The sequence below is a fragment of the Camarhynchus parvulus genome, chromosome 2 (assembly GCF_901933205.1).
Source record: "Camarhynchus parvulus chromosome 2, STF_HiC, whole genome shotgun sequence".
In the NCBI taxonomy this organism is placed as follows: Eukaryota; Metazoa; Chordata; class Aves; order Passeriformes; family Thraupidae; genus Camarhynchus; species Camarhynchus parvulus.
In genome coordinates, this window is record NC_044572.1 from 22680160 (window position 1) to 22704566 (window position 24407).

The 24407-nt window shown below is 40.2% G+C and overlaps 2 protein-coding genes across 5 annotated transcripts; both read left to right on the forward strand.

The window, feature by feature from the left end:
• The first annotated feature begins 2404 nt into the window (after positions 1-2404).
• GTPBP10 (GTP binding protein 10) lies at positions 2405-14561 on the forward strand. Of its 3 annotated transcripts, none has more exons than XM_030943971.1 (10): positions 2405-2566; positions 3005-3198; positions 3292-3383; positions 4406-4550; positions 7101-7174; positions 8102-8154; positions 11025-11132; positions 11629-11706; positions 12628-12751; positions 13493-14561. In XM_030943971.1, exons 1-10 carry the CDS (start codon positions 2534-2536, stop codon positions 13711-13713), a joined length of 1122 nt encoding a protein of 373 aa, XP_030799831.1. In that variant the 5' UTR covers positions 2405-2533; the 3' UTR covers positions 13714-14561. The 3 variants fall into 3 exon arrangements, with proteins under 3 accessions (XP_030799831.1, XP_030799833.1, XP_030799832.1); XM_030943973.1 differs by having other exon boundaries at positions 3010-3198; XM_030943972.1 differs by having other exon boundaries at positions 2431-2566; positions 2896-3198.
• Positions 14562-15739: 1178 nt separating this feature from the next.
• Positions 15740-24198, forward strand: CLDN12 (claudin 12). Of its 2 annotated transcripts, none has more exons than XM_030943618.1 (3): positions 15740-15816; positions 18080-18146; positions 20211-24198. In XM_030943618.1, the coding sequence occupies exon 3, from the start codon at positions 20233-20235 to the stop codon at positions 20968-20970; it is 738 nt and encodes a 245-aa protein (XP_030799478.1). In that variant the 5' UTR covers positions 15740-15816; positions 18080-18146; positions 20211-20232; the 3' UTR covers positions 20971-24198. The 2 variants fall into 2 exon arrangements, with proteins under 2 accessions (XP_030799478.1, XP_030799479.1); XM_030943619.1 differs by having other exon boundaries at positions 15749-15835.
• Positions 24199-24407: the final 209 nt, after the last annotated feature.

The following is a 24407-nucleotide window of genomic DNA, read 5'->3' on the forward strand; positions in this document are numbered from 1 at the left end:
CATTCACATGAGCTTAAATCTTCTGCTGGGCCATTTAGAATGTATAAGGCATACCACTGTTTTCTATTTTTTTTTTAATTATTTTATTATGTAGCAGATAAGATGCATTGTTAAAGTTATTTTTAGTATTAAATTACTGTAAATGGTAATGATTCTTCTCAGGCAGCTAACAGGTGCAATCAGGAATGTAAAACCTTGTGGAAAAGCTGTAAGAAAGAACAGAAAAATATTTACTTTTTGATTAAGATTAGTGCTTAAAAAAACCCACAGAAAATGAAAAACATAGTCATATTGTCTAAGAAATATTTACCTACAAAATAAAAGCTTATGAAAGAACTTGGGGGTGATTTTTCTCCTCTGCTCTGCTCTCATGAGATTCCACCTGGAACACTGTGTGCAGTTCTGGTACCCCCAACACAACAAGGACATTGAACTGTTGAAGCAAGCCCAGAGGAGGCCATGAAGCTGCTAAGGGGACTGGAGCATCTCCCCTGTGAGGACAGGCCAGGAAAATTTGGACTGTTTGGCCTGGCAAAGATTGTGTTGAGACTTCAGAGTAACCTTCAAGTATGTGGAGTGGCCATACAGGGAAGCTGGAGAGGGACTTATCCAGAGCTGTAGTGATAGTACAAGGGGCAATAGGTTCAAAGCAAAGAGGAAATATTTAGTTAGATACACAGAAAATGTCCTTTACTGTGAGGGTGGTGAGGCACTGCACAAGTTGCCCAGAGAAGCTGTGGATACTGCATCCCTGAAAGTGTTCTAGGCCAGGTTGACAAGTGTCGCAGACATCTTTTCATGAAAAATCCTTTCCTTAGGATTTTTCCTTCTGAGAAGCTGAGAGGCCTCAGGAACCAAATGTAAACAATGGTTATCTGCTGCTGTGGAATGTAACAGGTGGATGTGTGATTGGCTCATGTTGGTTTGTTTGTAATTAATGGCCAATCACAGTCAGCTGGCTCGGACTCTCTGTCCAAGACAGAAGCCTTGTTATCATTCTTTCCTTTCTATTCTTAGTTTAGCTAGCCTACTGATGAAACCTTTTCTTCTATTCTTTTAGCGTAATTTTAATGTAATATATATAATAAAATAATAAATCAAGCCTTCTGAAACATGGAGTCAACATTCTCGTCTCTTCCCTCATCCAAGAACCCCTGTGAACACTGTCACAGACAAGGACTTAGGAACAACCTGGTCTAGTGGAAGGTGTCCCTGCTTGTGACAGGGGGATTGGAACGGGATGATCTTTAAGGTCCCTTCCAATACAAACCACTCTATGACTCTATGATTTTTTTCACCAATTTTACTCTTCAGACCTTACTGATGTCACCATTTACAAAATAATTTCTTATTGATGACCATTTAAAAACTACAAAGTACTTTAAACCTTATTAAAGCCATGTATTTTTAACTGTCATACTTATCCTGAAAATTAGCATCATTTAAAGATCAGGTCTCAGTTTCTTGAGGGAGGGCACACCGGCAATATGACCAACAGTTTTTAAAGGGTCTGGCTGCATGGGGACAGCCAACAGCAGATGCTCTCTCGAGCCAGCACACAGGTTCCAAGGAGAACACACTGCTGGAGTGCGAGCACTGCTGTTAACCAAAACCTGGCCGCTCCTGCAGTTGGGGCTCTCCTCTCAGGCACCCCTGTTGCTGCCAATTTAGGGGCTCTCTAAACACAGACAGAGCCAGGTTTCAAACCTCTCCTTTCCAAAGGAGGCATAGTTTATTCTGCGCAAGGTGCAAGGCGGGAGTTTTCCACAAATCAAGCATACCAATTCTCAAAACTTTACACTATATATACATTTTAGCAAGCAAAGTTACAGTTCATTGGCTACAAGTTATCTAGTTTTTCATTAGAAACTGTATCTTCTGTTGCTTAAATTATTATTTCCTTTCCTATACTAATTAGCCCACATGCTCAGTCTTGTTTTCATTTGGCGTACTGGCGGTCGCCACCCCTCACTGCCGGATTATAAAGCCCATGAACTGGCACCAATCCCTTGCATTACAAAGGGCACGGGGACCTGTGGCGCCAGCCAAGGGACAAAACACACAGCAGATGACAAGAGTTGGCCAGTGACATAGCAGGAGCCGACTCAAAAGGAATGTGCAATAACGCCCAGGTGTTCCTTTGAGGTTACGAGGCCTGGTGAGGCAGGACCCCTTCTCATCCTCTGTAACTCTCCGGACGATTTGTTAAATCCCACTGGCCCTGCGGGTCTCGGCGTCGCTGCCGCCCTTGGGTCCGAGGCGCGGGGCCGGCCGTGTCAGGCAGCGGGCCCGGCCCCGCCGCGCCGGGGCTCGGAGCAGCCGCCGGGGCTCGGAGCAGCCGCCGGCCCCTCAGCAGCAGCAGCAGCAGCGGCGGGGGGGCCCAAGGCCGGGCCGGGCCGCGCCTGCGCGCCTGCAGGGCCGGAGCGGGGCCGGTTCTGCGCTGCCGTCGTGCGGCGCCCGGAGCCCGCCCGCCCTCCTGCTCCGTGCCCTCTGCACAGCCACGGGCCTGGGCCCGGCGGCGGCTGCTCCCGCCATGGTGCGGTGCGGCGCGGCGCTGCTGCGGAAGGTCAGTGCGGCCGGCGCGGGGAGCGGTGGGGACGGCGCCGCAGGCGGCGCTCGGCTGGCGAGGAGGGCTGGCGGGGAGCCGCGGTCCCGCTTGCGGGGCCTCTCCGGGAGTTCCCGTGTGCCGGTGGTGCGGACCGGTCCCGTCCCGTCCCGCCCGTGCTGCCCGCAGCGCCTGGCGCCCTCAGGGCCCGGCGGCGATGTCCCGCCCTGGCGGCTCACGCGGGACTCCGCTGGCCCGGCCCGGCCCGGGGCCCTGCGCGCCGTGAGGTGTCGCTGCCGGGGAAGCCATGCTAAACATTGATTAAAAACTATCCGCTCTGCTTTCTGAAGTTCCATCTATTGCCATGAAAGATCAGTCCACGCGGGTTTACACACGTTTCTGCGAAGCGAAGTATAAAGAGAAGGTAATCAATTGGTGTTGAAACTGTTGTTTTATTAGTACAGCAACTTCATAGACGATTTGCGGGTCTATGTGAGAGGAGGAACCGGTGGAATGGGTTATCCCAATCTGGGAGGGGAAGGAGGAAGAGGTGGTGATGTCTGGTTCGTCGCCCGAGAAAGGACTACTTTAAAAAGCATTAGGGAGAAATATCCCCAGAAGCGATTTGTAGCTGGAACAGGAGCCAACAGCAGGTAAGAATCTATTTAATGAAAGTTGTTATTTAAAACTTCTCCAGAAAGCAAAATGTCAGATTAAGGTACTAAGCCTGGTTTAATTTCTTCCAGTGTTAAAGCTCTAAAAGGTGAAAAAGGAAAAGATTGTGAAGTTCATGTGCCTTTGGGAATTTCAGTTCTTGATGATGATGGCAAGCAGATTGGTAAGAACCTTTGCTTTGTTTTAAAGTATCTAATGTTCGTCACATTTATTGATAACATCTAGTGAATTTCTAATAGTAGGATGTTTTAAGGGTAGAGGTTTTCCAAAAGATGTCTGTATTTTTTCTTTGTTTGGCCAAAGAATTGAAAAATACACTGTAAAAATTGCTGGAAAAGCAGGGACCTCTTCCAGAAATTAGCAGTAGTTGATTTGTATCACTACATACAAGTCCTTTGCTGTTGGAAACAAGTGTTAAAGGCTGGAAGCCATACTGATCCTCCACAGAACCATTCATGACCTCACATAAGTTATGTTTCCATAAACCCAAGTAAGTGTCCCTGTATCTTTATTGAATTATGAAAATGCTCAAAAGACAAAGATCCTTGCTGAATTTTATGTTACTTAAAATGCATTTCTGATTTTTACTCACCAAGATCTCTTTCAATACTCTTGGAATAGCTCTCAATGGTTCCTTTGCAGTTTCTCAGTTTTTCTTTTCAGACTGTTTAGAATTAAAACTAAATTCTCAAATTGCCCTGGTTTGGATGTTTAACTACATTGGATGTATTGCAAGATTTTTTTATGATGCAGGCATATCAGGGGGCTAAAGATATCCAAGTGTTGTTCTTTTTTGTTGTTTTAATTATTTTAACCTTAAGGGAGATATCATAGTCTGGATCTTAATGGAAAAATATACACCATCTGAAGGGAGCCACATCTCTATCAATGAATGTTTTTCCTTGCATTCTTGAATTCAGATATTGGAGGGTTCAGAACCTCCATCTTGGCCATACTTTGCCTGTCTGCAGTTTTCTTGAGGTGACTGATTGTATGACAGAAAAATACTGGGGTGTGATGGCTTTCATTTGTTGCCAACCAAGGAAATTCACTATCACCTTGAGGGCACAGTTCTTGCAAGGAAAAGTACACAGAATTGTCTTATAACTGGAGACATTTAAATGGAAAATCACAAGTGAACTACTGCAGGAGATTGTGTTTTTTCACTAACAATTTTATTTTCAGGAGAGCTTAATGCAGCAGGAGAGAGATTCTTAGCAGCTCGTGGAGGTCTTGGAGGCTCTTTTGCTACAAACTTTCTGCCTTGCAAAGGTCAGAGGAGAACTGTTCATCTTGATTTGAAACTTATAGCAGATGTTGGCTTGGTTGGGTAAGTACAGTAGTTTGAAAACTAATTTTAGAAAACAAAGCAGTACACTTCAAATTTGATTTCAAAGAAATTTGGGTGTTTGGATGATGAGTGTTAATTGTGCATTTGCATTGTCACCTAAGTTATTTGCAGTTTGAAAAAATCTGTTTGAGTTTAAAGCTATTAAAATTAATTTTAACATTTGAAAGTGTTCATTATGTTTTGGTGGATAAAGGGCTTCATGAATCAGGATAATATAATTGTATTTAGCATTTGCAGTGATAGCCACAATATTATTAGCACAATATTTATTAAGTAGGTAGGAGGTGCAAAACAGAGCCAAGAACACTGCATATTGCATGTTTAACTTCATGGCAATGGCTCAAGTAGATCCTTTCAGTTGCAATTGTGAAGAGAATGCCAAAGGCTACGTTTCCCACTCTCCCAAAAAACCAGCTTGTAATGTTGGAAGGAAGCAATTACAAACTAGAACAGTAGGACTTGCATATCCATGTTGCTGCTTTATAACAATGCAGATAAATATATTTTTATTTGGAGAAAGCTTTCAACAGGCTACACTTGTAGTGTGGTACAACTATTGTTCTATTCAGCATCTGCTAACATAAATCAGCCCTGTGGTCCTTATTAATAAAAAAACATGGGAAACATGAAATTATGAGTTTGAGGTGAAAATAGTCTAGTTGGTATATACCAATGAAATATGGAAACTTGAAGACAGCTTGGATATAAAATGGAAACTAGAGGACAGGTTAATACACTAACTATATTTTTCTTTTTTTGTTATTCGAAATAATTTTGACAGCATAACATTTCTCTAAAGTTATACAAATTTCAGTTGGTCTTCAGTAATTACATGACAGAATTTTTTTCTTGTTTTGATCACTGTGAAAGTACAAGAGTTTTATGATACTGATGCTTCTTTAATCTTGTATTTCAGCTGACAGTTTGCCTTCAAAATGGACACAAAAATCATTATCAGTCAATTAGAGAAGCATATAATTTTCTTATTGAGAGTATGAATCAGCCTCCAATGGTTGTGGTTGTACTTTGATCTCTTTGTGTTTGCTATTTTTGCCTTTTTTGTGAGTGGTTTGCTATTAGATCAGGTAAAAAAACTATATAGACTTGAGAAAGGCCCATCAAGTTTGGGTACAGGTTGTGATGTGTTAGTCTAGGTTGCAATTTAAACTTCAAAGAACATAATCTACTTCAGTGGAAACAAAGTGCTTTCTCCAGTATATGACCAGAGTAACCTTGTGGAATGTCTTTAAGGCACCTTTCAACATCAGAGTGTATGAAAACTGCAGTCAATAGTTTCCCTATTTATAACAAGAGCTATTAGGTTGCTTTCATTTTTTTAAGAAAGATTTATGTACAGCCCCTTTATATAGGCCTACAATATAGTACCAGCCTTGTTAACAGGCCATGGTTCTCCATGCATTCAAGTGGAGACTATTTGGTTTTCTGTGGGACACCTGCCTTTGTATCTTATGACTGTGTTGAGTTGCCTGTAGACAGAGTTTTCTTTGATAATTCTGAGATGAATATTTGTGAATTTGACTGGAACTGGAACACAAGTCTTGTGTGGACTTTCTGAATGGAGTATGTGCTAAGAATAAGAACTGTAGTCTATCCTTGGGTGTCAGGATTAACTTCAAGTTTCACATGCATCAAAGCTATTGTGCCTTTTCCAGCTCAGGTTAATCTTTAAAACAAGTGGGTGTTACAATTTCAGTCTTAACTTAGGTTTTCATTTCAGTGGGTAGATGTATTCTGTGAATAAGCTTTTGTAAAAGCTGGTGTATCCCTTAAGGAACACTTGTAGGATGCAGGTATGGATATCCCTTGTAAAGTGAAGATGTTATAACAGACAGGTGAGCACAGACCAGCTGCTAGGTGTTCCTTTAGGTTTACTTGGTAGTACTAATTACAGGTTAGTACTAATTTCAGGGTCCCTCATACAACTGCCTTAAAACCACACATAAACTGTGCACGTGTGTGTCCATATACACAGTCGCACTCTATCTGAGTTTGCATTTGCTTTGCTCTGTTAGCTAAACTCTAACATAGGTATCATTGCTACTTATAGTGTACACTTTCATAAACCCTGATGTGTATGCTAAGAGACTGTAAATCCAGCTGGTAAGATATATTTGCATGACAGCTTTTTTAGAATGCAAGCATAATGTACAAAATTAGCTGTAGCACGTGAAGAGTGAATCCAAGTGTACCTGGATGGTAATGCTGTATTTCTGTCTGAGTGACTTTGAAAGATTTCCCTTAAATATATTACACCTGTATTTACATAACTCTCCTGCCTGCATCCTTAGGAGGATGTTGGATTTAGATGCTGGATTTAGAAAAATTATTCAGATTTGATGTCAAAAAGTAAATCATAATGATCTGGGGCTTGTTTGTTTTGTAAAAAAAAATAGTCTGAGTAAATGAGTGCAAAAATGAGTTGATAGCATCGAAGAGCATGTTTGGAAATAAATACACAGGAATCATATAGGTGTTTATTCAGTGTATTAATCCTGACTTTCTTTCTAGGTTTCCAAATGCAGGAAAGTCATCCTTGTTAAGCAAGCTTTCTCATGCCAAACCTGAGATTGCAAATTATGCATGTAAGTTCATGCTCTTATTTTTAGAGCAGTAGTATTTCCCAACAGCAAGAAGTCTTTTTACTGACTTGCTTATAATAAAGGTTTCTAATAAAGAATAGGGTATAGCAATGTTGCCTGGCTTTTTAATTATAAGAAATACTTCAAGGAGATACTTTCTGTCTTAATATCCAGTTCCTTTTCCCACCTTAGTTTTACATGTATACACCCCCATAATTCTTCAACCTGTTAATGCAGGGTCTATTTAACATTTATTTTTGTCTCAGCCCCTTTTATTGCAACTGAGATTCTCTGTGGTGTGTAATATCCTCAGTCTACAGAATATATACTATCAAGATCCTTTGCCTAAACATCTTACATCCTTTAGAACTTGCTACCACTTGCAACAGAGAAAATTGTGGGGTTTTAATCTGTCCACTGAAAAATGAACAGAATTTTTTTATTATTTTTCTATCAGTAAGTTAGAATTAGTTGTCTGATCTTCTTTAATTAAAAAGTAAAAGTGCAAGTACTGATAATTCCTACTGACCTTTTCGCACCATTCCCAATTCTCTACAGCCTTTTCTCAGTTTGAAGAGTCCTATCTCACTTTACCTTTCACTGTTTTATCCCTGTTTGTACGCTAATCCATAGTCTAGGTAATAGTTTTTGTGTCTGAGACTTCTCTACCTTCACTGTTCCCATTTTGAGATGACTGGAGCAGAATGCAGAAAGAGATAAAACTTGGTGAAGCACTGGATTTTTTGTGGTCTAATTTTCATCTATCTTATTTTACTTTTTCTTTATTTCTTTTCCTTTTATTTTTTGCTACTGCACATTTGTTTAATTTAAATACACTGAGAAAGTTCTACAATATTTAAATGTTTTGTAACTTTAACATTTTTTAAATGTTAAAACCAGTTTTGTTTTCTTCCTCTTTCCTTGCCACAGTCACAACAGTACAGCCTGAACTAGGAAAGATCATGTATGCAGATTATAAGCAGGTTGGTATGAAACCTCACTCTGATTGTTTGTTAAAGTTATATGGAGTGACTACTTATGTTGCTTAACAGAATTTCAGAAAGAGAATGAGAACTTGTAGGTATTTTCATGTGTGTATCCATAATGTGTACATGTCAGATGCAATTGCATGGGATTAGCAGGAGTTGTGAGAAAAGTCCTGTTTTATGAAGTAATAATAAGAGAGTTTCATAGCCAAATACAGTATTATGATGTAGGGCTTATTTCAAGTCACTTTAATAAATGGCTTCTCATTTTACCTTCCCTTCCTTCTGTGGTTCTAATCCTGGCTTACAATCTTAGAAGTATGAAATTGTTCATGGAATTGGGATTGCTGTGTCCTAGTGTACTCTTAAAAGTTTAGGACTTGGGAAAAAAATCACTGTTTCAGAGACCAGCCTGTTATTTTTATTTAGAACAAGAAAATTTCTTGCAAGTTTCCTGTACAGAGAGCTCTGGACTGAGTAATTTTCAGAATAGAAATAATGGCAGATTTGTCCAATTGCTGAAGATCTACATTAGTGAATGGCAGGGAGTTTTGTGATTATAACCCTGCTACCATAACTTCTTGTTATGACTTTCAAGGTTGGCTGTTCTAACTTTTTTTTAGGGTTTTTTTTTTGTCTTTGTGGCATTTTTGTTAGTTTGGTTTGTTTTTTGGGGCGTAGGGGGTTTTTTGTTTGGTGGGTTGGGTTTTCTAATTAAAAACTGAAATAGTATGATGTGATAGTGATTACCTGAACAGCCAGGATAGTGCACTACCTGAGAGGCGAGGCACCTGGGTCCAGTTCCTTTTGTGATAGGCTGTGGTTGTGAAAGACTGCTGGAGTTACGGCCCTTCCACTTGAATTTTTGTGAGCTCTGTTCCATCCAGCTTCTTCAGATGCAAGTTGTCAGATTAATTCTGTGGTGCCTGGAATCCTTTCTACAGTATCCACTGATGGGGAAACCAGTGTTAAATGAGATTAGAGAGGCTAATAGATTTTGGACCCCAGCTTCACTTAAAAATTGCAACAAACATTTTCATTCCTCAAGCTTAAATCTTCTTTGATGTGCTTTTACTTTGTTTTTGAAGTGTATGATACATGCAGCACTGGACTCATCATTTTCAAGATAAAAGGCGAGTGCATAAAAGGGTTTCAGATGAGTTAACCAGAAAAACATAACCCTCAGATATGGAAAGACAAAAAACCACTGTTTCTGCTTTCAGAACCAATAATGCTAGGGAGATTCAGTAGCTGATGCTTGAAACCTTCATTTAACAAACTTCAAATAAACTGCGTATTAAAGAAAGTAAGTCTAGTTTGTCTGGTTCCCTGCAGAGATGCAATATGTCTAAGGGAATTTTTTTTATATTCATTTTATCTGCGAGTTTAGGGTAGCTTATCCTAGAAAGCTATGCTGCAAATAAACAGGATTTTTCATAGCCCTTTCAAAATGTCTACCATGAATGAGGATCTCTTGCTTATACTGGTGTATTTTTCTCCAGCAAGAGATCTACTTGCACTCCTGGCTTTCTTTTCTGAAGTCTTTTTCTTGTCACAGCCAGTGATCCTTACTGTTGGCCATTTCTAGAGTTTATGGGTTTTATACCACAGTGTTGGGGGCTATATAAGAACTATGTGGATAAAATACTTGTTTCTTAAAGTTGAGGGAACTAGGGGTTGTCAGGGGGAACTTCTGGGGATAAGAGGAAGTTCTCTCCATATTGCAACTGCTGAAACCAAAACAACATAAGCCATGTAATTAACAGCAATAATTGAGGTGTCTTTTCTGTATCACTGAAAGGATGATGATTCATTTTTTTCTAAAGAACATTGATATTTTTAAAGAGATATATAACAATTTGTTCATTTTATCTTAGTACCATATAAAAAAGAAAATACGTGCAAGTTTCCTAGTGCTGTCTGCCATTACTGCTTGGGAAAAAAAAAAAAGACACAGGAGTAGAGGACCTGAGTAGAGTTGGGTGTCAGGTCCCAGTACCAGATCATGAAAACTAGCAGACTGACTTACATTTTCTACCAGAGTATCTGGCCCCCTTCTGCACTAAGTAGCACACTGGAAACTTTATGGTATGGTGGCTTCAGGGATTGTTCAGTTTAATCCAGTTCCTGTCTAAATAGGCATTAGATAGATTTGAAGACCCTACCTTTGCTCTTCTTTACTTCATTCTCTGTCTTAGCTTTCTGTGACTCACTGAGTAGCCATTTTGGGGGTTTCATTATCATTCTGCTTTTTTTTCGGTCTGCCTCAGCTGTCCAACAGCCCTCTCAACCAGCAGAGAAAGTGACAAGGTCCCTGTCCATTGTGGCAGTCTTCGCTGGGCTCTGTCTGGAAGCTGATTGATTCATCAAAGTCTCATTTAGCTGAAGAGCAGAAATCAAATTCTTGTAGCTGCTCATGCTCAGGGGAGCAGTGTTAAGTGGGTTTGTATTTGGAGTAATGGTACTCTGTAGCCACAAGGAACAGACTTTATTTGCTTTCTCAGTGACAGGTTGAATTCTATACAAATGTGATAGCCTAAGCTGCTCACCTTTCAGAGTCTGTTTTATTCTCAGGTAATAGCTAAATTTTGTAAGATCTCTGCTGAGGTATTATTACCCTCTATTTTGTACTTTGCAGACAGCTATAAAAAATAGACAGGGGGAACATGAGGAGCACCAGGTCTGTGAAATAGCAGCATTTTGTTTAATCTGCTTCTAATGATAGATTGTAAATGTATTGAAACAGCCAATGCATATTATTTTGTCTGGGTTCTTTTGTTTATGTATAGTGATAATCACTGTTGACATTTTAAAGTCCCTGGGTTTGCTTACTTGAGGTATTTTGTTTGAAACTTTTGTTTTCCTAGATCTCAGTAGCTGATCTCCCAGGACTGATAGAAGGTGCACATGCAAACAAAGGAATGGGCCATAAATTTCTCAAACATGTAGAGAGAACCAAACAACTTCTCTTAGTTGTAAGTTAAAAAAAATTACAGTTTATTGAAATCAAAGTGCAATAAATAAAATATATCTTAATTGCAATGTAGTTGGAATTTAGAAAGTCATTTGTAATTTGCATGATTCTGATAAATATAGCTGTAATTGTGTTTACAGAATGGACCATTTAAATGACTAATGATAAATTAAGTTCTTAAATAGAATTTATCATTGAAAATTTCCAATTAATTTAGAACAGTGAAGTGTTCCAAGCATAACAAAAGCATGATTTTTTTTCGGTAAGATTTCCCATAAGAAGTTTAAAAACCAGACCTTTGAGAAACACTGTATCAGAATTAACCAGTTTGCGCCTGCAGTGTGTGATGTTTCTTTGCTGTTTAGTTGCTCTCTGTTATTTGCCAATGAGTGAACACATTGCCATGGACATTCCAGGGCAAAGTAGTTGATGGAGAGTACCTTGATACTCTGACATAATTTTACACCACAAAACTTGTTTTTGTGTAACTTTTTCAGGTTGATATTTCTGGGTTTCAGCTGTCTATGAAGACTCAGTTCAGAACAGCCTTTGAAACGATATTGCTTCTAACAAAGGTAAGTTCTCATCTTCCTATGTGACAGCTGTAGTTATGTGTTGAGTCAAGAGAATGGCTCAGTTTTGATTGAGAAACATTCAAATGTTAGGGTGTCTTCTGGATTTATAATATAAAGCCAGTGACCAAAGAGATTCTCCAAAATTTTTACTTGTCCAGGTTAAACCTCTATAGTTTATGTTGGGTACCCCATAATTAATAATAGAATTGATTAATCTGTGCACCATGTGGGATATTTCTTACAGTCAAGTAAAGGTAAAAAGACACATCATTTTCAGTTCCCCAATCCAGTAGCATTTTAAGAAGTAGAAATGTGTGGTTACAGTTAAAGCCCTGCCTCGATGCCCTTACTGCATAGACCAACATCAGGCCCCAGCCTAGCAGACATGCACTGTTTCCATCTCTTAACTATGCTTCTGATTCAAATAATACATATTGTGTAATTTTAAATTTATGTCTAACTGTGTGACTTAAGTTGATGAATCTTCTACATTTCAGGTATTGCTATTTATTTTTAGTTTATTCAGGTTGGGATTTTCTAATATTAAAATGTTTAAGTATTATAACACTACAAAGGATTTTCTTATATGTTTTATATGTCTGAAGTTTTTCTGAAATTGATTTTGTGGTCATGGATGTCAGTATAAACAAAAACCAAAACTCTCATTCTTTCTGTAACTGGCATTTCAGAATGAGCTAGCCTGTTTACCTGAAATCTGTCTTTCAGCAAAAAAATGACTGAATCACTGAACATAATTTTCTTCTGTGCTGTAATAGATCAGCCTTGAGCACCTGAGTCAAACTCACAGCTGCTTGGGTGAGAAGGGCTATTTAGGCAATTAAACAAATGCAAGAGGAGATGTAAAATTGAAGTAGCACTTGTTAAACTACAGATACTTACTAAGGGAAATTTTCTTTTAAGGAACTGGAGCTGTACAAAGAGGAACTTGTAACAAAGCCTGCACTTCTTGCCATTAATAAAATGGATTTGCCTTGTGCACAGGATAACTTGGATGAACTTATGACACAACTTGAGAATCCTCAGGGTAAATGAAATTCCAGCAATAACTTTCAACAAAATTTGTAGTATGATTTCATATGGATAACTCTGCGTTGGCAGAGAGTTGTTTGAAACTGAAGTCAGCTATTAAATTTATTATTTGAACATATGTTTAAAATCACTTCCTGCATTTAGAGCTCTGTTTATATGTATTTGTAACGGCTTCACTGTTGGGAAAGGATTGTAATAAAATAGAGACATCCCAGATGATCTTCCCCAACCATGATATGGGAGAGTAAGTTTCTGGTCTAGGTGTCTGGAATAACAGTAACCTGCATAGAAGGTCCCCTCACAGGCACTGACACATGTACCATTTGTCATGTGATTTTGGCATAAACACATGAAAATTCTCGAAAGGTCTATGTAGGTTTATTTCAATCTTGCAATTACATTGGGATGAATTGCTTTCTCTTTCCTGGAATGTGTAGAAACCAGAAAAGCTTAAGACTATATTCTCCCATATTCTGCAACTTGGGATTTCTTTATGCTCATTGGAAGTGTATAGAATGTTCTCATGGCAGCATTAAGAATAGTATAACTGCTATATTAGTGCTTGTCTTCTGAGATTTGAGAAGACTAATTATGCAGATAGTATTTATATTAATTGCAGCTATGTTTATAACTGTAATTTATTAAAGTTTATTTTCTACATTTAATGGGATTTTATGGGCTTTGTAGTCATACAGTATTTGGGGATTGTACTAACTCTTTCAATACAATTTTTCAGACTTCTTTCACTTACTAGAGGAAGAAATGATTCCAGAAAATACTCTTGAATTTAGAGAGGTGATTCCTATATCTACATACACTGGAGAAGGAATTGAGGAACTCAAAACATGTCTAAGAAAATCCATAGATGAGCAAGCAGAGCAGGTGAATGAAGAATATCGGAAAAAGAAGCTCCTGCTTTTACAAACTTCCAAAGAAGAACAAATGAATAGAAGCTGACATTCCTGAATGGATCCAGCACATTTTAATATTTTAAATATGCACATGAAGCCTTTGTTGTGCAGACCTTCCATGTAATTGTTCCCTCTTCCCTCACTGCCTGCTTCCCTCCATTTGTTTAGGCATGTGGGTAGGGCACAGTGGGGAAAGAGACAAGGGGTTTTTTTTAATTTATGTTGGCTACAAAGCTCAACAATATAAAGACCAAAGTATGTGTAACTCAAAGCACTGCGTAACAACTGATGATCCCTGGAATATTTTATGCCAAGTGAGAGGAATGGAGGGAATATAACTTGCATGAAAGGAGCAAGTTCAACAACTCTACCTATCCTGTGGATTCAGAAGAACCAAGGGAAGTTCCTGATGGAGGAATTTTCCAGGGTCTGGGCCTTCTAAGGTGAACCTAAGTTCTGCTATTGTGACAGGCATTGGATTGTAGGGGTTTTGTTGGTTTTAAGGATTTAAAGGAAAACACATATTAAAGGCTACTAGGAAGTGACTTGTAGGAGCACAAAAAGCAAGACTGATTTGTAATGTTGGAGGGTTTTTTGGCACCTGCTGGTGCCTACTGTAGTCATCTTAGTTGTATAAATCCTGATTTCAAATTCCTATGCTTAATTTGTGATTCCCTCCTTTTATGGAGTTGCTTGGTTTATGTTACATTTCAGTGAAGAAAACGGCTTTTTCTCAACACAGCTATACATTTTTGGCAATATTTAGTGTTCTAGATTTTGTATTACAAGAAGGCACACTCACATTTTAATTAAAAAAAAAATATAAGTCCTTCATTGTCAGAGCATTTTCTACTTTAAAGCTATTAAATTGCTTGTAAAGCAAAATAAGACTGACTACATCAAAGCCTTCTAGTTTGGTTTGGTTTTGTTTTGTAATATATGTATCATACCCTGCTTTTTTAGATTTTGTTAAAGCAGTCACTGGGAGGAAAGGTATGGTTTGTCATAATGCATTGTTATTTTATCGCAAAAGTCCCATACCTTCTCGGTGATTTCTCATGTGCAGCTCCTCACAGCACTGACTCCTTCTCAGTACAGCCAACAAACTCCAAGTCTCTCCTGACCCAGCTAACCTACTGTTGTGTAGCACTCGTTGTCTTATTGGACACAGCTGTGGCCTATTAAGGGCAGGCCTGTTCCTAATCCTTGGTGATTGGTACAGCTGCAACTCCTCAGGTGTGAGACTACTGTCTTGCGTTCTATCCCTCCACAATAATGCATTTATTTTATCATTGGTATTGGTTCTTACTGTGCTTTTCCTCTAATTTTACTGTGTTCGGGGCTAATATGCTTTCACTGATGCTAAGAATAGGATTTTACAGAATTGCAGAATGAATTAGGTTGGGAAAGATCTGTGAGATTGAGTCCAACCAATGATCAAACGCTACCTTGTCAACTGGACCATGGCAATCAGTGTTTCCTTAAACACCTCTTCCCTCCACCTCCCTGGGCAGCCCATTACCCTTTCTGTGGAGAAATTCCTCGTGATGTCCAACCTGAACCTGCCCTGGTACAGACTGAGGCCATCTCCTCTCATCATCCTGTTCTTGGTTGCCTAGGAGAGAGGAGACCGACTCCCACCTGGCTACCACCTCCTTTCAGGGGGTTGTACAGTGATATCATCACCCCTGAGCCTCCTTTTCTATTTGATAGCTGAAAATAGCATTTTGTTTTTTCCAGACTTTGTGAACACCGGTCTTAATGAGTGAGGTTAAGGGGGTAGTGGGGGTGTGTTTGGACTGAGAGGCAGCATGGTTTGACTGGAGCTGTCCGCCGTGGGCCGCAGCTGCCTGCCGCGGTCGGGTTCCTCGGACCTGCAGCCAGCTGCCTTATGGCAGGGACGTGTGTTAGAGCACCGGCGTTTCCAGCCCGGGCTGGCGGAGTTCTAACGGAGTTCTTCGCCCTGCGGGAAGCGGAGAGCCCCGAGCGGGCGGGCGCGGCCGGGAGCCGGGGTGCGCCGGGCCAGGCCCGCACTGCGCCGGCGCCGCCGCCCCGCCCCACAAGGCCCCGCGCGGCCGCGGCCTCTCCTCAGCGCGGCGGCTCCGCGGCCCGAGCGGCGGCCATGGCGCCTCCTGAGCGCGGCGGCAAGGTGAGCGGGCATGGACACGGTGAGCACGGCCAGCCCGGGCCCTGCGGCGCTTCCCGGCTCCCTCGCGAGTCCGGGATCGCAGTGCGGCGGGCTCGGAGCGCTGTCGCGGGCGGGGATCGGCGGCGCTCTCCGGGGGGACGCTGTGTGTTCTCTCCGTGCGTCAGCTGCTCTTTCCGATTCAGTCGGTAAAATAATTACCCCTGCTCCAAGTTTTTCTTGGAAGTCCTAATCTGTTAGCTAGGATCGTTAATTCTAACCCTGTACATCTGTATTTAATTTTGAAAGGAGTTTTGTAGGACGTGGAACTGCGTGATTGATTCCCAGAATCAAAAAAAGAGACTGGTGGCAGTGGTTCTAAGTCAGTCCCTTGAAACTGGCGAGGTTTAGGCCTCCAGTTCTGGTGGCCAGTTTGCTAAAACTCGTGAAAATTTTTGAACTGCTCATGCTGTTGTGGGTAGTCCGGCAGTCGTTTGTGTTGATGAATTGCGCTGTGACTTCTCTCCAGCGGGCTTTACAAAACAGTGATGCTTCCCAGACCATGGGCTTCTCAAGGCCGTGCAAGAGAACAGAGCTGGTTTTACTTATTTCTGCATTTTGTCTGTAGTAAATGTCCTTTTTGTTGTCTTTTTTTTTTTCCATTTTTTCTATCGTGTGGGCCTTTAATGACTCACCAGTTTTTAACCAGTTTCAGCCAGCATCTCTCGTTACAGCAACATGGATCTTTAGAATAGGGGGTAAAATCTGTCCCTATTAAGGGGTGCTATTAGGAATGGTGGCTTCTGTGGATCAGATAGAAGAGTCTTGCACAGTACAGCTTTAAAATCCTTGGGATGGAAGAAGCTGAAGCTAAGAATCTAAGGCAAGGCAGGGTTTTATCTGGCCAAAGTGTTTTCTTCCCTTGGACAACTAGTTGACAAGTGGCTGAGGACCGTAGTTGTTCAACACCACCAGGATTAGACAGTAAAATCAGATGGATTAAAGAGAGGAAGAAAAAACCAAAAGAAACTCCATTTGTGCAGAAATGAGTTGAGTATTAGGGAATATTCCGTAGCTGCTCTGAATCTGTTTATTACAACACAGGTTTCGTCATTTAATGGGAGGGACTCCTGGGCTGGGCACAGCTTCCTCTGACAGCTTTGTTTGCCTGCACTAATTTTCTACTTAATTATGTTGTTGTGGTTGTTCATGGGTGTGAACCTGCAGAGGGAGGTCTGTGTGTTTATCTTGGCTTCAGCTGCAAAGTGCACAGAAAGCTTGAAAATTCATTAGCAATGTTAGTGAACAAAAGCTGCTGCTCCAGGCTGTGTGTCTGCATTTGTGTCTTATGTGCAATAGCATTCTTATTAATGAGTTTCCAAATCTGAAACCCTTTTTCTCATTCAGTGAAAAATCAGTATTCATGACTGTGTTGTAAAGTCTCTTTCTTGCCTAGATAGTTCAATAGAAGGATTTCTTTGATGTTTTTTTAGGTGATGGAGTCTATTCATATATGAATTTTATAATATTTCAGGGTTTGCTATGGGTAGTTTAGAATAAACTCTGTCTTTGCAAATGTTAGCCCAACAAATTCGGCGATAGGTTTTAACTTTTAACACTTGCATACTGACATACTTGGAGGTCTGATGCTGTCGAGTAGTAAAATGATTTACCTATTATGACCTGCAGATTTGATCTTGGGACTTAGATGTGGGGGTAGAAAATCCACAAGAGGATCTTTTCCTCTGGAAAAGCTGGACAGCCATTGAAAAGGCATTACCAGTGTTTCTTGGTTTTCTCCAATTTCCTTGAAACCTTTGTGTAGAAGGCAGGAAGGAGTAGAGACCCACAAGATATATAAACAATTTAGAGCTTGTCCTTTGTTTTCTGGCATTAAATAATCATTGCACCCTTTCCTCACTGCTGTTTAAGTGGAGCCTGGAACCTAACATCTGCAGTAATCATTCTGTATGACTTCTTACAGATTTTTTGCTAAAAACATAAAATTCAGGATGCAAACTCTGTGTCTTGGAACGCCCATGAGAGGAGCAGTTTTTTGCACCTTTGTCTTTTGAGATTAATAGATAGAGAACAAGCTCTGGAGAAAAAAATTGAAGAAAGAAAAAGTAGTTTGAGTTGTGTTTTTTAAATAAGAGCAAATTGTAGAGGGCAATGGAGTTGGCCTAATGCAAACATAACTGATATTCCTGAATTGCAATGTAAATGCTGTTGCTGAAATTGCATGAAACAAATGTGATGTTGATTCTTTCTTTGTTCTGTTTCTTAGATCCAGTAACACCTTATTCCTACTTGGAGAAGTTGCTAAGGTTTCTGTTGGTTTGAGGACACTGCTGGTAAGTGCACTGCAGCCATCTAATTAAGACAACACCTGTTTTGTTACTGTCTTCATCAGGGACCCGAAATTGTAATTACAATCATCAAGCCAGCAGTATTTGCAAGATGGATAGGTCTCCCCTGATGGAAGGGATGGTGGGCAATGTGCCTATTTGCTGTAATCTACTACTGCAAATGAATTTTCAGAAACAGCAGGTTTCTGAAAATGGTCAGTCATGTGCTTATTCCAGCTGGTTCATATATAGCTCTATCTTGGAGTATGCCCTGTCTGCATGGAAGTTATATCCAGGTAAAGGCAAGCTCTTTATGGAAGAGCAAAAGCATCAAGCTTGAGGAGAACAAAATTTGATGTAATATTAGATTTAGCCCTGAAGTTCATTTGTTATAGTTCCATTTTCTTGCAAGTTGATTGTTTTGACCTTACTGAAGCTAGGGTTAAGCACCACATTAAAATAATCATAATGGAAATACTTCTCTGGTCCCCCTACCCAGGGGCTATCCTGTTAATGACCTGCCATCTGAAAAGTTTACTGCCATGGGAAGAGAAGCTTGCCCACGCTCAGCTATCCTTAGCAACAATATAATGCTGTCTTTTTGACAAATAAGGTAGTTTTTAGCATAAATGTGGTTGTCATTATTTCTTTCCAGAGTTCTTCTTTGGAATCTAGACTGTGATCACTTAAATGAAAGTGTCCACATTACAGTGCAATTCTTCAGGGTTAGATGGCATAAAAATAATTGCCTAATGGTTTCTTAGGAAACAAATTGAACTTCATTTATTTGTCTATAAATCAATAGAATAATCGCTAGCTGTATGGCTTGATAATGCTTTTAGTGTGTTTCCAGTATACATGGGAATTCCTTACCTGAAAACTGGAGCTCCCTGGTAATTGGATGTTTGCAGGTATAAAAGGAGAGTGAGGGATCAGATCCGGTTGCCTTTTTGTTTGCAGCCATGTCTGTAACCTTTCTGTGATACAGATACTCAGTTACCTGTATATGCATTTAGCAGAACTTCTGGTACTTAAGGGATTGGTTTATGACTTCAGACATTTGACTGATATGCACAGTGTTGTATAATAATTTGGAAGAAATTTCAGGAGGAGTTTATAACTGAATGGTCACTAAGAATTTGCAAAGTATCTGTTCATTTTTAGGTACTATAATTCTTGGTGTCCACCTTCAAGTACACTCTGGGGTAAATGCTCAGGGCCTGTTATGTATTGGGTGTCTTTGAAGTATCTTGGTCATGCAGAGAAGGGATAACTGATAACTTGAATTGAGTCCTTTTTTTTTTCAGTTTTTGTTTGTTTGTAAGGGCCCATCATTCGGACTGTTTCTCAGCATCTCTGCAGGCAAGAGGCTATAGTAGGTATGCAGACAGTGGTTATATTGAAAAGGAAGCAGCATTAACACTTGCTCTGGAGTGAAAAATGTGAAAGCTGAAGTCATCTGCTTTCTGTAATTGTGTGCTTGGACAGTTGATTCTGAAAGGCAGGAGTAGTGAGGCAGGACTGTTAGTTGCTGTTGAAAAATTCATAGTAAGTTACTCAACAGAGCCTCCACCACTATCTCGCAGCTCTTGTCAACAGTTTGGCCTATATAAAATGTGTATAACTGCCTACATATGCATTCCCTGCCAGTCTAATGATACAGATTTTAAGCAACTCCCTTTTACTCATGCAGCATGGTAGGACTGAGCATGCACTCTGATATTCTTATCTGGGCTAAAGACAGGGAGCTGCCAGTTGAGGACAGGTGAACTTAAATCATGGCTGTGTAGACTCACACATTCAAATGTGCTTCTTTTTCATCTTGAACACAGCAGCTTCAACAGTCTGTCAGCTGAGAATCATAAGTCTGTGAAATAACCTGACATTTTATTAAAGCATGAATTTAGTGGTTTTTAAGACAGTGTTACCACTGTCTTAAGCATGTTAGACAAAGAAGGTGCCACAAAGTTAGTGCCTACTAGCTGTCATCTAAGTTTATTAAAATTAAAAATCAACTGTAGTTAGTCCTGTGTCCATTGTTTTTGTTTATATTTTTCTTTTTAATCGCAGGAAACAACCTCTGTGGGCAAGTATGGGCTGCCGGGATGTTCATGCGGCAACCGTACTGGCCTTCCTCAGTGGAACAGCCTCAGTAGCTGGGCTCCTGGCAGCAGTTCTGCTTCCAAACTGGAGGCAGATGAGACTGTACACGTACAACAAGAATGAGAGGAATGTGACGGTTTACACTGGACTCTGGATTAAGTGTGCGCGCTTTGATGGGAGCAGAGACTGTGTGATCTATGACCCACAGTGGTACACGGCTGTGGATCAGCTGGATTTGCGTGTTCTTCAGTTTGCCCTTCCTCTGAGTATGTTCACTGCTGTCTCAGCTCTGTTCCTCTGCATGATTGGCATGTGTAACACAGCCTTTGTATCGACCGTGCCAAACGTCAAACTGGCCAAGTGCCTGGTAAACAGTGCAGGCTGCCATCTCGTGGCCGGCCTCTTGTTCCTTCTTGCCTGTGCCATTTGTCTCACTCCGTCCATCTGGGTCATTTTTTATAACAATTATCTGAACAGGAAATATGAGCCCGTCTTCAGCTTTGACATCTCTGTGTTTATTGCCATTGCCAGTGCTGGCGGTCTGTTTTTCACTTCCATCATGCTGTTCCTGTGGTACTGTGCATGCAAAAGCCTCCCTTCTCCTTTCTGGCAGCCCCTGTATTCCCACGCCCCCAGCATGCACAGCTATGCCTCTCAGCCCTACTCCGCACGTTCTCGCCTCTCTGCTGTAGAAATTGACATTCCGGTTGTGACACATTCATCTTAAGGAGACAAAGCCTTGGAAGCCAAGTTCTTGTGCTCGTTCAAGCCATGAAAATTGTAGGCTTGATTCTCTGTGCTGCCCTGCACCGAGCATAATCCTTTGTAAGGTCAAGTTTCCCAAGGCACAAAGCCATGGAGGCCTATGTTCAGCAAGTCTGTTGCTGTTCTGGTCTGTTTGTTACTTCTTGACCACCTTTCTTTTTTTTTTTCTTCTTATTTTTTTGACTCTGAGCTCACTACAGTCACAGTTGCTGCTAATGCTGGATCAGCACACTAACAATTGTATGCATCCATCCTTTTGCTTGCTGATGTCAAAGGAGGTTTGAACGTCTTTGAGATTTGATAAGCTATTTCTAGATTCCAATCTCTTGCACCCATGTATTGTCCAGATGCAGGCAGTGGAACTGGGTGTAAGGGATTCACTGAGTTTCTTGTTCATTCAGACCCACATATTGTAATATGTGATGTCTGAAAAGGGTGTTTGGCAGACTAATTCAGTTCTGTGCACTGTTCTTTGGTTTTTGCTGTACACACAAACAGATACCTGCTTTGGAACTTCTGTAACAGAATTAGTGCCAAATTACCCTTTATTTTCAAAGTAGCTGTCAGAAGGAATAAAACTGATTTAACTACGAATGTTGCTCTGTGCTCTAATAGCATTTTGTGAATTACTGGAGGCTAGAAATCTTTTGTGAATTTTATTTCTAGTCTGTTTTTTACTAAGTTAGCAAATTCACAAAATCTATTTTGTGATTAAAAGTTAAACCACTAGTATTTAAAAATTGTGATTAGAATCTTGGATGTTTTATCTGAAGGCCTTCTTAAAAATGGATTTTCAAGTGTGATATAAAGTGTTCAGTTCTGGAGAGAAATGTCACTCCCTACAAAAATGGTTAGGAAAATCATAAAGAATTATGAAGACTATGAAAGATCCTTTTGAAACACTGTGTACAAGCTATAACAACATCTCTCTGAAAAGGGAATTATAACCCTGGGGAGAGATTTTTTAATCTAGATTTTTTTTAAAGTGTATATACAAGGACCAATGAGCTTGTGTTTTTTTCAGAGTTGATCTTTATGGTTGATGGATTTTTAATGCTGTAGCTTATTTCATTACTGATTAAGACTTAACCTTTTCAGCTTGGCTCTTTAGCACCTTTCAAATTCAGCTATTTTAAAATCCAGTTATTTCCCCTGCTGCCACCTCATAAATGCAGAAAGTTCTCTATTCCTATTTTCCGTAAGATGAGATTTTGAATAACTTTTGAGCTTCACTGTGTAGCTCTACAAGGATGAAGGAGGGATTGTAAATTCCCAGCCTGGGATGTCTTTAAATCACTTTTTGCCTTCTAAAATACAGAGCAGCAGATGAGCCCTAAGGATCCAAGCTCTTTAATATGGGCTTTGACATTACTTGAAAATTTCATGACAGTGAGTTGAAGAGTGCTATAATTAAAGAAAGCATTTGATTCTCTCAGGTTTTGGTAAATTAAGATCTTATGTTTAAGATGTCATCCCAGTAAGGAAAGCTGTTTTGATTGGTGGCATTCTGGAGCTTAGTGGATATTTGCATTTCATTTACCCCAGAATAAATTTGTTTTTCTAAAAAAAAATCAAATCAATTTCTTTAATTCCAGTTCTGAAGATTCATCCATGGTCCTGAAAACCATTTAGTTTCCTCCTCTAGGTGTTAGAAATAGAAACAAGTACTATACTGGGAAAATCTCAGTCTGTTAAAATTTGTGAAATAACATGTATTTATGAATAAGTATACAAAGAAAAATTGTGTTTTAGCTGGCAGATCTCAGAATTCAGTGGACTGAGAGAGGAAGCTGATCTCTATGATAATTCCCAGCATAGCCAGTAAAGTGCCAGGCCTTTAACACAGTGCTTGATTTAACAGCAGTCTTAAGGAATTAACACTGTAGACAATAAAGAGTATGTAAGGAAATGTGCCTCTAAAGGCCTAAACATGATACTCTCTTATGTTTACAGGGTGTGAGAGTATGAAGTATCTTTTTTAATGAGATCATGACTTGCATGGGATTAGAACACGTGTAATGACACGCAAGCCAAGTTTTTCTCTTCACAACTGAACTTTGCTTTACAGTTAGTCTGCTTGTCCAACACTGTTGCTGGTTTAGCTGCCCATCTCCCTTAATGCCTTGTAAGGTCAAAGCAAAGGGGCCACTGGTGTGTGATTTCATGTCATCTTGCTTCTGCATCACTTTAGTGTCTTTCCCTCTTTGTGCCTTGCTTCAGTTATGAGTTGGCCAGTAAATGTTACAGTCAGCATCTGATACACTCTTTGAGCCTGAATTTGTGAAGCATTTTGATAATTTTTAAGAGTTGATGAATGTGTCTCTTGGTGACTTAAAAAGGAGCTGAATTTTCGGCATCTCCAGAACAAGAATGACAGCCTGGCAAACTGTTGCTTTCTAGAAGAATATAAGTTTAGCCAGTGTTGTTCTCTGTGCACTTTAATAGCAGATGCCTCTGACAGCTCTTTTGTATTCTGACTTTGATTTTTATGCACAGAACTTTTAATTAGTATTTGCTGCTGCCTAAACTGATAACTGGTTGGTTTGAAAATTGTGTCTTTCCAAAAGCCAGAGACGAATGAGTTATGAAAAGTAGGGCTCCAGAAGATAATGGATTCCAGCATAGCTTTCAGTTAGCAAGAAGACTGTTGCATCATGTTCTAGCACTGAAGCGTAGCTGGTTTTCTTTCATCGATGCTGTTAACATGTTTCTGCTGAATCCTAAGTGAAATTACCTGGAAGTGCTGTGCTGTATTTCCTTTGTTACAGAAAGACATGGCCAACCTGTGACACTTGAGCTGAGTGCCACTCCAACTTTTTTTTTTTGCCAAGGTTGCTATCGTGCCCAGCACCAGGGCTGGGGAGTGACAGGCCTCCCTGGACAGGGAGAGAGAGCATATGTATCCTGCAGGTATGTCTGCCAGGGAACAGCCTTTGGGGAGCAGTTAGCATCCCTGCCTCTGACCAGCTGCACCTTCCTGGGCACTGCTGTGTGCAGGACAAGCACTTGGGGTCTTGAACAGAAAGATTTTAATTTGTAGCTTGTGCAGTAAAGGTTGGGTGCTCTGGGATTACAGGAACCTGTATTTTTTCAAGTAGTTCCTGTCCAACTTCTTTAAATTGTGTTAAGTGTTGGTTCTTTTTATGTGAAACAGAAGATATGTATTTTTAATAAAAGAGTCTCATACAGATGCAGTGTATTTTGATTAATTTTGTTGAAAACAGTAGCTACTAGAATATGAAAAACTTTACCTTTCGATATTGATCACCAGACTCTTTCAGGTGACCACTGTTGATCACCAGACTATTTTAAACCTTAACAGGTGTAAACTGTGTATACTGCATTTTAGCTGCCTAATTTTATAGGACTCCTGCTTTGAGTGAAACAGAAGAATTTTTT